Source organism: Rutidosis leptorrhynchoides, chromosome 1, assembly GCF_046630445.1.
Source record: "Rutidosis leptorrhynchoides isolate AG116_Rl617_1_P2 chromosome 1, CSIRO_AGI_Rlap_v1, whole genome shotgun sequence".
NCBI lineage: Eukaryota > Viridiplantae > Streptophyta > Magnoliopsida > Asterales > Asteraceae > Rutidosis > Rutidosis leptorrhynchoides.
The window spans coordinates 537579879-537594265 of record NC_092333.1 but is presented as its reverse complement, the minus strand read 5'-3'; the positions used below and the strand labels follow the sequence as shown (position 1 = coordinate 537594265).

Below are 14387 nucleotides of genomic sequence, written 5' to 3'. Positions count from 1 at the left end.
TGGCGCTAAATAAATTAAAATATCTAAATACTTACCTTAAACAATTTAAAATACTAATTACTTAAAATTATTTAAATTTTACTCTAGTTACTATTATTTTTAAATTAATTATTCTAATATTATTATTAAATACCTTTTCTAAATTTTAATAATTATTAGCCTAATAAATTGAACCTAATCAATTAAATAACTAATTTTTCTATCAAACCCCAGTTGTTAATTTTTTAAATAAACTAAAACCTAAATCAGTTTAATGATCACTGAAATGTCATATCCATTTGACTCGCAATTACAAGCTGAATGTTTGCTGAGTTCAACAACTGCATGAATTTAATTAAAATAATATATAAAATTTCATACAAAAGAAGAAGAGGACATAAGCAGTTTAAAAATGATTAATATACATATACACACAATTAACTAAAAAACAAGGGATCATATGGATGATTAGGAATAATGCGAAGTCAGTAAGAATAATTGATTTTTCTACTCAAATATGCATATACAAACACTAGAACACAAGGGAGCAGAGATCTATGTGCACTGATAATTAGACTTTTTTTTTCTTTTTCTTTTTTTCTTATCTAACTTTTTTTTTTTTAGAATCAAATTTTTAAAACATTTTCTTACACTTTTTGATGTTGGTACTTTACTATCCTTTGTGCTTTTTTTCGTACACTTTCTTTTGGTAATTTTCAAATTTTAACTGTACACTTGATGTTGGAAATTTCGACCTTGTGCTTTTTTTTCGTACACTTTTTGTTGATGCTTTATGTACAGAAGATTCTTAAACAGATTGTGTTCATTAGATTGTAGTTCCAACACATCAAATTTTTTAATATTAAGTACTAACTAAAATTATCTAAAAAATATTTTTATTACAAATTCTAACTTAACTACTGATGTACATTGTGAAGACACAAAAAGTGTCCCCGGCAGCGGCGCCAAAAACTTGATGTGTTTTATGGGGTGTACGAAATGGTTGATCAGTTTTATATTATTTACTACATGAAATCACATAAATTAAACTAAAACACAATAGGCAAGTATACCTATCCTATAGTAATAGCTAAGGTAAAGTCCGGGAGGTCGATCCGTGGACACTATTATCGGGTGCTTTAATAGATTATCTAGGTAAATTAAGTAACTAAGTTAGATTTAGTAATATATAGTAATTTTAGTAACTTTAGGGGATTTACCGTTTAACAACCGGTTTGTCTTTTTAGCTTTTCTTTTTAATTTAAACAACAAGATAATAAATTTAAACTAGATTATAGTAGTGAAGTAAATAAAAATAACTGTGGTAAATAAATATTACTTTAACTAAACGAGATGAAAATAAAATAAAAAGAGTATTATGCTTATTTAACTTCCGTAGTTACGATGTTTGACTTTTACTTTTTACTTTTTACCCTGGGTTAATTTTCCTTTGTACCCGTAGAATATTTAATATGTCCACCTGGAGTTGTCCAGCGCAGTCCTATAATTACAAGAATCAAATGCGAGTGTCCTCATCTTTTTATCTTGTAACCACAGTTTAAATATTCTAACTAATTAATATTTAGATGGTTTGACGCGGTCGTCACGTATGTCAATAATTACACCAGTTGTCACTATATGTAACCCACCTTAATTTTAACTAGTCTTTTAACCGTTAATCCATTCACGTGTCCGTTTCAATGAATAATTTACCATATATATATAACCCGTCTTCCGTGTCCGGTCAACGTATGTGGTTCTTAATGCATATAGTAAATTATAAGTAGTGGTAATTTAACAAGTTGTCACTTAATTATTTTACCATGCCCATTAATATTTAAAACCCCAATCTCCCTTAAGGTCGTTCTTTATCTAAATATTAACCGTTGTAAAAATTAAATTAACTCATTTCCTATTTTTAGTCAAACATCATAACTACTTGAGTTAAATAAGCATAATAACAAATTAGTTACTAGACATGGTAAAAGGATAAATAAAACTTACAGAAAAGTTCTTAGCTTCCATTAATTCGATGTGGTAGAAACTTGATAGAAAATCACCCGTACAATAATAAATTACAATACCCAAACTACTAATTTACTACAAGTGAAATAGAAATTGAAACTGAAAATAGAAGTACTCCGTAACTTGACTCTCCGAATGTTTGAATGTTGCCTGTGAATTGCCAAAGTAAAGTGACAGTACACTTTTATTGTGATATGTGTGTCGTGTGTTTTTTAATGGTGTCTCTGCACCCCTTTTTAATCTCTATGTCTCCTCAATATATTATATCTTCAAAAGATATAATAATCCTTGACATTAAACTGCACCTTTGGTTTGTAGCTTTTGTTCTAATTATTTTTTTATTCGTCCACTAAAGTGCAGATGTTCCTAGCTAACTTTTTTGGTCAATCTTCCCATTTTTTCTTCTACACAATCGATAGATATTTCCCATATGGGTGTGTCTAGTGTGAATATTTAACTCAAAAGGTTCAGCGTCACAATTATTGTTTGACCCATATCCATCGATTACTTCCATTCCCCTAATTCTTTTCCATTGTTTAAAACATAAGAAGTAGCAGCCAGCATAGTTGCAGATTCACTTTATATAATATTTAATATAATCTTGTGCATCTTGACTTGTATCTTTTTTTTTTTCACTTGAGCATTAAGGAACTTGTACATCTTGGAGTATCGCTTGTACGTTTAGAGTTTTTAGCCATTTTCTTCTTTAATCTTCATTTTCGAATTTCGTCTTCACTTTTATTTATTTTTACAATTACAATGGAAATATAATACAATTACATACAAAAACCTATTATTAAGGAGGGATATTGCGACTAAATATATGTTCATTTTGAGCAATATCAAACTCCCCACACTTTGAACATTGCTTGTCCTCAAGCAATACAGAACTAAAAATACTCCGAAATAATAGGAATCACACTTCACACGATTTATTTATTTTTCACACTTTATATCACACTATATACAATGGTGATGATTTCTTTTTCACATCAAGATACAAATTTCGTCAATTCAATTCATAACAACGAACAAGTTCCAAGTTAATGAAACTTAAGGGTCGTAGTTAAAGTCTTACGTGACTTAGAAAAATTTGGATCCTTAGGGAAATAGGAACCTGATGAAAAAATTTTGTATTTTGAAAATGCATGCTAGTTTTTACACTAGACACGTTTTCCGGATTAACCCATCACCCGTGTAAGTTTTCATAAACATTTTTGTGGGTTGTGGGTTTCGTATTTTATTTTGATTTTAAGCTAAAAACTTTCAGTTTTGTGTACCCACTGCTAACCATGTGTTTGGAAAGCACACATCCAGTTTACTTGTTCCGTATATTACCTTACGGCAAACTGCCTTCCGGTTGCAAAGGAGAGCGATGAACAAGAAACTGTTAAGGCGATGTCTTTTAAGACATTGCATAAAATCATGGTCAATATCGTGTCGGATGCAATTACTATCCTTTGTAGGAGAAATAGTAAAGATCACCCTAGAAGTTTTTGATCTGGCACAAGGTCATGTCTTCGACCATGCTATGCAACCACCGTTCGTACGGTTGACACCCGATTTGGTTCAGGTGACCTAATGAATTCCGGTGAATTCCTAGGATTTTACGTTCAACAGTAATGAACGTACTGAAAATAAGTTCTTTGAAAACAAATCGGTTTTATATTTTTTCAAAACATTTTCTCGGTCAAGTTCGAGTATAGATATCATCGAATTCCATGAGTTTGTAATTCTCAATCTTTAAGGTCAATCTCAGGGATTGAGTAATATCAGGCTTAAATGTTGATTTTTAATCTTTAAGGAGATTATCCTTTCTGGGGATCTAGATCATCTGTCTTATCCAGCTGATTTGCAAGGCGTCCTCCCCATTTTACAAGACAGATCCTCTCATGGATAGGATAAGTCTGACCACTTGACGAACCTGTTTGATGCTGAGGTCCGTGGATTTCCAGCTAATTTTCGAGAAAACTTTACAAGGTTTTTCGTAGACTCTACAGTCGGTCTGGACGACAACTTCTTGACCTAAATCAAGAAGCGCGTTTCTTTTTCGGACGACTTTACTTCCTCTAGGATGGAATTGATTCATCCTAAAGACCTCGTGTACTAAAAGATTAATGTTTTTCTTAAGGAAAATAAGATTTTATGAACACATTTTGATCTTTTAAAAACATTTTGTACGAAAGGTCAGTTGGGCGCAACACTATCCCTTATAGTGAAAATCGCCCTTTTTAATTCTCCAATTGGCCCATGTCCCGGTTTTAATCATGCTGGTCAATCATCGTTCTTTGTGGATTACAATAAAAGCACCTGCAAAAACTTCGCACAAACATGTGATATGCAATTTTAAATAAATAGATTGGCAAATCTCCCCACACTTGGCTTTTTCTTTGCCTTTTTATTCTCTTCTATTCTATTAAATAAATTCAACGCTTGTGTTGTTTCTCAATTTATGTCCATTTTAGGTGACGATAGTTTCAATAAATTTTACTTAATTTTACCGTTCATAAATATATATAAACATGATTTGAATTTATTTAGCTAGAAATTTTTAAATTTTTCACAAAATTTAAAGAAAAAGCTAAGTGTATAAACCGAGAGAATTATAACCCCTCCCCACACTTGAGATCATGCAATGCCCTCATTTGCAATGAAATCAGATAAAAATTAGAAATCACGAGGGCAAATAGTATAGAAAGGGTGTTAAAACCTCTTAGAGCTAGAAAGCCCTAACTTGCGCTGTCTGGAGTTGAATTGTTCTTTATTACCAATATCTTCTCTTGTTCAGATGTTTCGTCAAAAATTAGTTACTTTTGCTGAACTTACTGTCAGTCTATGAACATGCCTTATTTTACCTATTTTCACACAACAAACAAAACAAACAAACATGCACACAAAGACACACATTTTTTTTATTATTATTATTTTTTATATATACTTTAAATTAATAAGGATAAAATAACGATAACAAAATTCTTGCTGCACCCTTGGGTAAAGTAATTTCAGTATAAACACTTAATCTTAACTCGCGACCAATTTATAGCAATCGTCATTTTAAAGTTATTAATTAAAAGTAAATTATTATCCCACTTAAGTCAAATTATCTTTAATAATAATAACAAAATTTTCCGTTCTAGCATGATTTCAGCAGGAACTTAATTTTACTCATGAATATTTTGAAATCGTTATATTAAGTATTTGAATTAAGATATTTATATCTTCTCAATAAATGATATTCCCTAATTCAAAATTTAAAATTTTGTTTGATAGCTGTAATTTCAGTTTTGGGTACCTAATTTTACCGATTACCAATCTAAACACTTAAATTAGAAGATTTATCGCTTGTAAGCCGAAGATTGAATGCATTTAAACCAACAAACAAACTTAAAATACAAATACATTATTCTTTACAAACAATCACACATGTCAATCACAAAATAGCACACTAAAATAAATCACACAACAAACTATTACACTCGCACACTTGCACACTCGCACACTCGCACACTTGTGAGAATTTCATAATCTCACAGAATTATCATCTTGAAAGCGACATGAGCGAATCGCTTCGAAAGCGAGTCGACCAAGTTGATTTTCCATAGCTTCATATGCGTACCCTCTCGGGTTTAGTAATTTTTCTTGGAAACACTTGACTGGCCCTTCTCGGCATAAAGTTACAAACTCGAAATTAGAATAAGTTTGATTCTTGAGGCATTTCCCTTCGTGGACCATTTTCCGCACTTGTAACATTTCTCGAGTTGTTTTGCCCTTCATTTTGCAGCAGATTTAGATGTACCTTGTGCAAAATTTACTTTGTTATGTTCTGCTCTTTTCTCTTTTCTCACAGCAGTCATTTTCTCTCTAATCTCCAACACCATATCAATTGGTAAGGTGTAGATCAGTGCGTATATGAGAAGAGAATGGTTTTGATCGAACAAAGTGCGCGACTTATGCATCTGAAAACAAATAGAAACAAAAATAAAACACACGAAAGAAAAATAAAAATTTAGAATGGGGGGAGAAGACTAGTTCTTTCGGGTCTGCTAGGGAAAGACCAATCGAATTCCATTCTTGAAAAACTACACAAGAATAGAATTTCAAACACGAGATCTTTCTCTTTCTTGGAACATTCAACTCTCCTTGAACCATTCAACTCTCCCCACACTTAGTTAGTTGCGGTGTCGAACTTATGATTAAGATCATTTTCAATCTCTCGTGGTCCATCAAAATAGTGTTTCAGCCTGTGTCCATTTACTTTGAATGGTTTATCATTTGAGTCCACTATTTCGACCGTTCCATAAGGTAAAACTCTTGTAACTATGAAAGGTCCTGACCATCTAGATTTTAACTTTCCAGGAAATAGTTTAAATCTAGAATTGAATAGAAGGACACGATCTCCTTCATGAAACATTTTTTTGTTTAAACGTTTATCGTGCCATTTCTTTGTTTTTTCTTTGTATATGAATGAGTTTTCATATGTATCATGCCTTAACTCATCTAATTCGTTCAGCTGGCTTAAACGTAATCGTCCTGCTTCATGCAAATCAAGATTGCATGTCTTAAGAGCCCAAAATGCTTTATGCTCAATCTCAACCGGGAGATGACATGCTTTTCCGTAAACGAGTCAAAAAGGGGTGGTTCCAATTGGAGTTTTATAGGCCGTTCGAAAGGCCCAAAGAGCATCCTACAATTTCATGGACCACTCCTTCGGATTTGCACCTAAAGTTTTCTCCAGAATACATTTTAATGCTCGGTTAGTGTTCTCAACTTGTCCACTTGTTTGTGGATGATAAGTTGTCGATATCTTATGAGTTACCCCATATCTTTTATGAACTTTCTCAAGTGGAGTGTTGCAAAAATGTGTACCCCGATCACTTATCAAAGCTTTCAGTGTTCCGAACCGTGCAAAAAGACGTTTTAAAAAGTTGACTACAAGTCGTGCATCATTTGTTGGGAGAGCTTGCACTTCCGCCCATTTGGACACATAATCAATAGCAACGAGTATGTAGAGATTATTATGAGATTTTGGAAAAGGGCCCATGAAGTCAATGCCCCAAATGTCGAAAACTTCGTAAACTTGAATGACATTTTATGGCATCTCATCGCGTTGACTGATTCTCCCGACCCTTTGACATGCATCACAGGATTTACAGAGAAGATGGGCATCCTTGAAAGTAGAAGGTCAATAGAATCCAGCCTCGTAGACCTTTCTTCCCGTGAGTTGAGGTCCGTAATGCCCTACTGTAGGTCCTGTGTGACAATGGAGTAAGATTTATCTAGCTTCATTCCCGAATACGCACCTGCGTATTACTCCATCGAGCCAATTTTTAAACAGATGTTGATCCTCCCAAAAGTAGTATTTAATGTCGCTAAAGAATTTCTTTCGTTTTTTATACGACATTCCCTTTTCAAGAAATCCACATACCAAATAGTTCACAATTGGTGCGAACCATGGTATTTCATCACTCTCGATCTTCATGAGATGTTCATCAGGAAATTTATCCTGTATCGTGGATTCATCGAGAGTTTCTAGCTCAGGGTTCTCAAGGCGTGAAAGATGATCGGCGACAAGATTTTCTGCTCCCTTTTTATCTCGGATTTCGATGTCAAACTCTTGCAGGAGCAAGATCCAACGAATTAAACGTAGTTTAGCATCTTGTTTTGAAAACAAGTACTTAAGAGCAGAATGATCGGTATAAACAACCGTTTTTGCTAGAACAAGATATGATCAGAATTTATCAAAAGCAAAAACTATACCAAGGAGTTCCTTATTAGTAGTTGTGTAGTTCCTTTGTGCTCCTTGTAAAGTCTTACTAGTATAGTAAATGGGTTTAAATCGTTTTTCTATCCTTTGACCTAAAACGGCTCCTATTGCAAAATCACTTGCATCACACATGAGCTCAAATGGAAGGGCCCAGTTTGGAGATATCATGATTGGCGCATTGGTGAGCTTTTCTTTGAGAATGTTAAAAGATTTTATGCATTCATCTGAGAAGATGAATGGACATCTTTTTCAAGGAGTTTGTTCATTGGAGTGGCAATTTTAGAAAAATCTTTAATGAATCGTCGGTAAAAATCGGCATGCCCTAGAATACTCCTAACTCCTTTGACATTGGTAGGATGTAGAAGTTTAGCAATTACATCAACTTTTGCTTTATCCACTTGAATTCCTTCGCTTGAGATTTTATGACCTAGAATGATGCCTTCTTTAACCATGAAATGGCATTTCTCCCAATTAAGAACAAGATTTGATTTCTCACATGTGATTGAGTTTAATGATATGTATTTTGTTGCATGATCGTTTCACTGCTGCGAATCAATTTGTCCAATCAATTAATCAATGGAAGAAGAATACGAAGCAATGGAGCCAGAAAATGAACCAATTGAAGTAGAATACGAGATCAGTGATGAAGAAATTATAGATAACGCTACATGTATGTTTTTTTTCGTATTGGATCACATGTGATTGGGTATTATGATGATACATTACTGTGATTTAATACCTGTGATTATACTGTGATTGTATATATTCAATCACATGTGATTATCTTTATTTAATCACATGTGATTTTGTTTTATGTAAATACCTGTGATTATACGTATGATGAAATAAAACATATTGTAAATTTTTTCGTATTGGATCACATGTGATTGGGTATTATGATGATACATTACTGTGATTTAATACCTGTGATTATACTGTGATTGTATTTATTCAATCACATATGATTGTGTTTATTTAATCACATGTGATTTTGTTTTATGATAATACTATATGTGATATGTATATCTGTGTCTCTTATCATGCACTTGTTTCTTGTTAAAAATCACGTGTGATTGTTAAAGTTATTTGTCATATGAATGAGTGAATAACAGTTAAATCACATGTGATTGTCTTTATTAGATATGAATGAGTGAAAGTAACATATTAGTCACTGATCATGTGTTAGTTGTTTAAGTTATATTTAGTGAACATTTAAATCACATGTGATTGTCTATTTTTTTTTGGACAGGTATAGATACACCAAAAGTAGCTACAACACATAAAAACGAAACACCAGGTGGTTCATTGTATTATGCACCAATCGCTGATGAGAGTTTACTACCAGTTGTTGGAAAAAATTATGGAACACTTGAAGAGTGTGAAAAAATGTATAGGTTATACACGTTTCATGCATGTTTTGACATACGAAAGTCAACTCAAAAGACTACAAAATCTGGGTTGGTGAAGCAGAAATATTACTTGCGCAATAGAGGTGGTGTGCCATTGCAAGTGAACTTTGACACATTGCAAAGTAGTAAAAAGCCAATTAGGAAAAGCAACATGGAATGCACCGGATGTAGGGCTAGGGTTAAATTCGATTGGGTGTATGGAACTAATACGTTTATACTGTCCGACTTTCAAGAACACCATAATCATGAGTTGCTACCCCAAGAGTACCGACATTTAAGTAAAGCAGAAAGACAGATGAAGTATGCAGAGCAGTTGTTTGTATACCATTCGTCAGTGTCAAATATTGGTCCAACAAAAGCATACGAAGTTTATAGCAATATGAAAGGGTCTGAGAAAAATGTGCATGGGATTGTAACTGATTTCAGAAACTGGAGACGATATTTGAATGTTTTTATCAATGCAAGTGATTCTCAAATGCTCGTTAACAAAATGGAAGAATGGAAGAAATATGTTCCTGGTTTTTCATTTTAGTACAAGCTTGAAAAAAGTCAACTACATTCAATTTTCTGGGCCGATGAAGTTTCAAAATACAACTACAAGGAGTTTAGTGACATAATCTCATTTGATGCAACGTATAGAATGAACAGGTATGTTTTCTAGCTCACTAGACTTTCTAATCACATGTGATTGACATGTTTTCTGGCTCACTAGGGTTATGTAATCACTTGTGATTGACATGTTTTCTGGATCATTAAAGTTTACAATCACTTGTGATTGACATGTTTTCTTGGCTCATTATAGTTTCTGATCACATGTGATTGTCATGTTATTTGGCTCAATACAATTTCTAATCACATATGATTGACATGTTAATTGGCTTATTGACATGTACAACATGAAATTTGTACCATTTACTAGCATAGATAACCACCGTAGGTGTGTCACTGTTGCTGCAGGATTGATCAGGGATGAAACAGCCGAGATTTACACATGACTTCTTACATGTTTCAAGAAGACATTTGGGAAAGAGCCAAACATTATAGTGACAGATCAGGACAAATCAATGGCGATAGCGATAAAAGCAGTTTTTAAGACGGCAAAACATAGACTATGCATGTGGCACATTATGCGAAAGGTTCCATCAAAGGTATGAATTTTGTTATCAAACAACAAATGTATTTAATCACATATGATTGAAATGTTTAATGATACATGATTTGTTTAATATGAATGATTAAAAAATGATATGTAATTACAGATTCAAGAAGCAATTCCTACTATTGAAGATGAAGTAGAAAAAGACTTCAAGAATAGACTTAATAAGCTTGTTTGGAATATGTATATCGAACCAAATGTTTTTGAAGAAAGATGGGAAAAGTTGATGCACGATTTCTCATTGAAAAATGATATTTGGTTCAAACATATGTTTGATATTAGATCAACTTGGATACCAGCATATTTTATTGACACTGAAATGTTTGGTTTGATGCGAACTACTTCAAGATCTGAGAGTGAGAATGCTTTTTTTCAAACTTTACAAGATCAGCAGCAAATCTGTTAACTTTTATGGACGGCTTTGAATCTGCAATGTTAAAACAGAGGTCAAAGCAAGAATCTTTGGATGCACAGACAATCAAGAAAAATCTAAAATTGTTAACTCAGCTGAAAATTGAAATGCATACATTAAAGGTTTACACACATGCTATTTTTGCAATCGTTCAAAAAGAGATTTATGAAGCATTGTATAGTTGTTTATTCGATAAAATGGACAAGGAGGAAGAAACGGAAATCTATGTTGTTAAAGAGGAAAAAGAGAAGACAAAAGAGGGTTCGAATGAAGAAAAACAGTTCTTCCATTACAAGGTAAAATTTATTTACATCTATGTTTATGTTTATAATCACATATGATTGCTGATTCAAAAATGTAGCCACTTATAGCAGAACCTGATAAAAACATTTACATGTCTGTTTATATATGTAATCACCTGTGATTGGCCAATCCAATCAAAATCTTTTTATCAATCACATGTGATTGATAATATAATTTTTTTAAAGGTACTTCATAACAGCAAAGACGGATCAAAGGTATGTATATGTAGACACTATCTACGATATGGTCTTCTGTGTAGACACTGTTTTTGGGTTTTAAAGAACAAGAACATAGAAGAAATCCCTGAAAAATACATAATGAGACGTTGGAGAAGGGACATAATACCACCCGAGTTAAGATCAAGGAGAAATAGATATGGCAATGAAAACATAGTTGTACAAGATTCTGTTAATGAAATTACCTCAGTTGTTTATGATTGTGTGGAACTTGTAGGCAGTGATGAAAAGATGCTAAAAGTGGTTCTTGAAAAACTTAAATTGTTGAAGAAAGAAGTTGAAGCTCAAGTGCCAAAACCGTCAAAGAAGAAAGATGATATAATTGGAAACATGATTGGAGTTTCAAAGCCTAGTACAATAGAAATACAAAACCCACCCGTTGGGAATTACAAAGGATGTGCAAATGATAAGCGTCTAATGAGTGAAAAAGAGAAAGCAATAAAGGAAAGCAAAAAGAGAAAGTTTACTTGTGGTAAATGTGGACGTGACGATCACAATCAGAGGACTTGTGACAAAAAAAAGAAAGCAAAAGAACAAGCAGAAACTTCAGAAATCTGAAGTTACTACTGAATTATTTAACGATTTTTTTATTTTTTTATTCTCTTTCGTGCAATTGTGAAATTCTGATGTTCCTATGAAATGCTTGAATTACATTTTTTATGTTTTTATTTTCATACAATTGTGAGGTGTTTCAATCATATGTGATTAGATAAGCCAATGACATGGTAAACTATTTTCTTATATTTGATTGCTTGGTAGAAATCACATGACTGCTTTTTACAAAATCACAAGCTTATATCACATGTGTTACTTAAGTTAGAGTGTCAACACTAGTGATTGCCAATACAGAATCACAAGTGATTAACAATGCAAAATCACAAGTGATTAACAATGAAGAATCACAAGTGATTGTTAGATAATGAATAAGTGATTAAAAACACAAGTGACTGCCAATGAAGAATCACAAGTGATTGATAGATAATGAATAAGTGATTAAAAATACAAGTGATTGCCAATACAGAATCACAAGTGATTAACAATGAAGAATCACAAGTGATTAACAATGAAGAATCACAAGTGATTGTTAGATAATAAATAACTGATTAAAAACACAAGTGATTGCCAATGAATAATCACAAGTGATTGGTAGATAATGAATAAGTAATTAAAAACACAAGTTATTGCCAATACAGAATCACAAGTGATTAACAATGCAGAATCATAAGTGATTGGTGATTAAGAATGCAGAATCACAAGTGATTGGTAATTAACAATGAAAAACACAAATGATTGCCAAATACAGAATCACAAGTAATTAACAATGCATAATCACAAGTGATTGGTAGAGAATAAATAAATGATTAAAAATACAAGTGATTGTCAATCATAAACCATAGTATTACAAGTGATTAAAAATCATAGTCCATACAATGTGATTTACCATTCAACAAAAACATAGATATGCTAAAAAAAAATATTGTGTACCAAATAACAAATTTGTTAACACATAAAAAGTTCAACAAAAATAACATCTGATATTTTTTTTCAACATAACACTTCACTTGATTTTTGGCAAGGACTCCTTTGATCTCTCAACCCGCTCATCTCTTGAGTTTTTTGCAGTCAAAACAACGTTCCTATATTCTTCTTTTGAATGAAGAATGTTGAACCAATTTGCATTTATAATCATCTGCTTGGAATGCAAATTTAGAGGATGTGTTAAAATTTTTGCTGCATACCGAACTCTCAACTTCCTGAGCTGATTATTTTGAACCGATGATTCCGGAGCCAATTCCTCCGTCCAATCTGTCTAGGGTGTGGCTTTAAATCTGTCCATGTGGTACATGGCAAAAACTCCACAATCAACAGCATTATCTCTCGTAATCCATGGCATCTTGATTCTACTTGGATGAATTTCTTGAATCTTCTTCGCCATTGGATGATTTTGCGATTTAAGATGCTCACCAAAGCAATATTGCTGAGAAAACAAATCAGAAAAATAAAGATCAGCTTTTCAAAATCACATGTGTGCTAATGATTGTTTGTTATCACATGTGATTGTATCATTCAATCACATGTGATTGAATAGTCTAATGACATGTTTAAATATACAAAACAAGTTAATTAAAAAGAAAAGATAAACTAACCACAAGGTTGCAAACTTTGAGATATTTTGCGTTGAAGTGCATCGTTAGTTTAGCATTGTCAAGTATGAAGAGCTTTGGAACTTTCAATATAAACACAAGGACAAAGAAATGATCATTTCTGCAGATAGGAAAAAACACCTGTAGAAAAGAATTAAAATAAAACAATTAATTTTCAGCATAAAAAATAAATTAATTATTATATTACAGAAAAAATAAACAAAAATGTAAAGTAAAATAACATACTAGCTCAGTTTTGCGGAAAGAAACATCGTTGGGAAACACTTTAAACAATGATGACGTATTTTCTTGAAATGACTTGAGTTTAGCTTCTTTTTTCAAACTGTTGTCATACATGTATGACCACTGTATAAAATAAATGAACATATATTAAAAACTGTAACAAAATAAATGCAAACAATAAATATGATTGGCATGTTGAATCACAGGCATGTAGAATCACAAGTGATTGGCATGCTGAATCACAAGTGATTGTACAGTATGATATATGTAACTAAAATTTAAAAGTTAACTTACAATGATTGACATTGGAAAGAAAAACTTTGTTCGGCTGGCTGGATCTCTATACCTACGCTCGTGATTTAGTATAAAACTCCAAATATCAATCACACCAGCCTCAATATATAAATCAGGACAAAGTAATTTCATCGTGACACGATGAACATTCCAACCAGCATTTTTAACTTCAAATACAAGATCACTAAAAAAATACAATAAAATAGAATTACTATTTTCAAATACTGATTCTATGTTTGATTAATAACATGTGACTGCAAAACATAATCACTTGTGATTGACTAATATAATCACATGTGAATCAAATGATATAAAGTGCTAGTTAGATTAACAAAAAAGTATAGAAAACTCACCAAGCATTTCTTTGCATTGAAAACAAATCCATAGCCAAAGCTAATTCGGAGTTAGTCAACAGGTCCGAA

The 14387-nt window shown here is 32.4% G+C and overlaps 1 protein-coding gene across 1 annotated transcript; it reads left to right on the top strand.

Annotated features, from left to right (window-relative positions):
* The first annotated feature begins 10934 nt into the window (after positions 1–10934).
* LOC139877913 (uncharacterized) lies at positions 10935–11946 on the top strand. Its single transcript, XM_071865317.1, has 3 exons — positions 10935–11041; positions 11308–11426; positions 11502–11946. Exons 1-3 carry the CDS (start codon positions 10971–10973, stop codon positions 11840–11842), a joined length of 531 nt encoding a protein of 176 aa, XP_071721418.1. The 5' UTR covers positions 10935–10970; the 3' UTR covers positions 11843–11946.
* The last annotated feature ends 2441 nt before the right edge of the window (positions 11947–14387 follow it).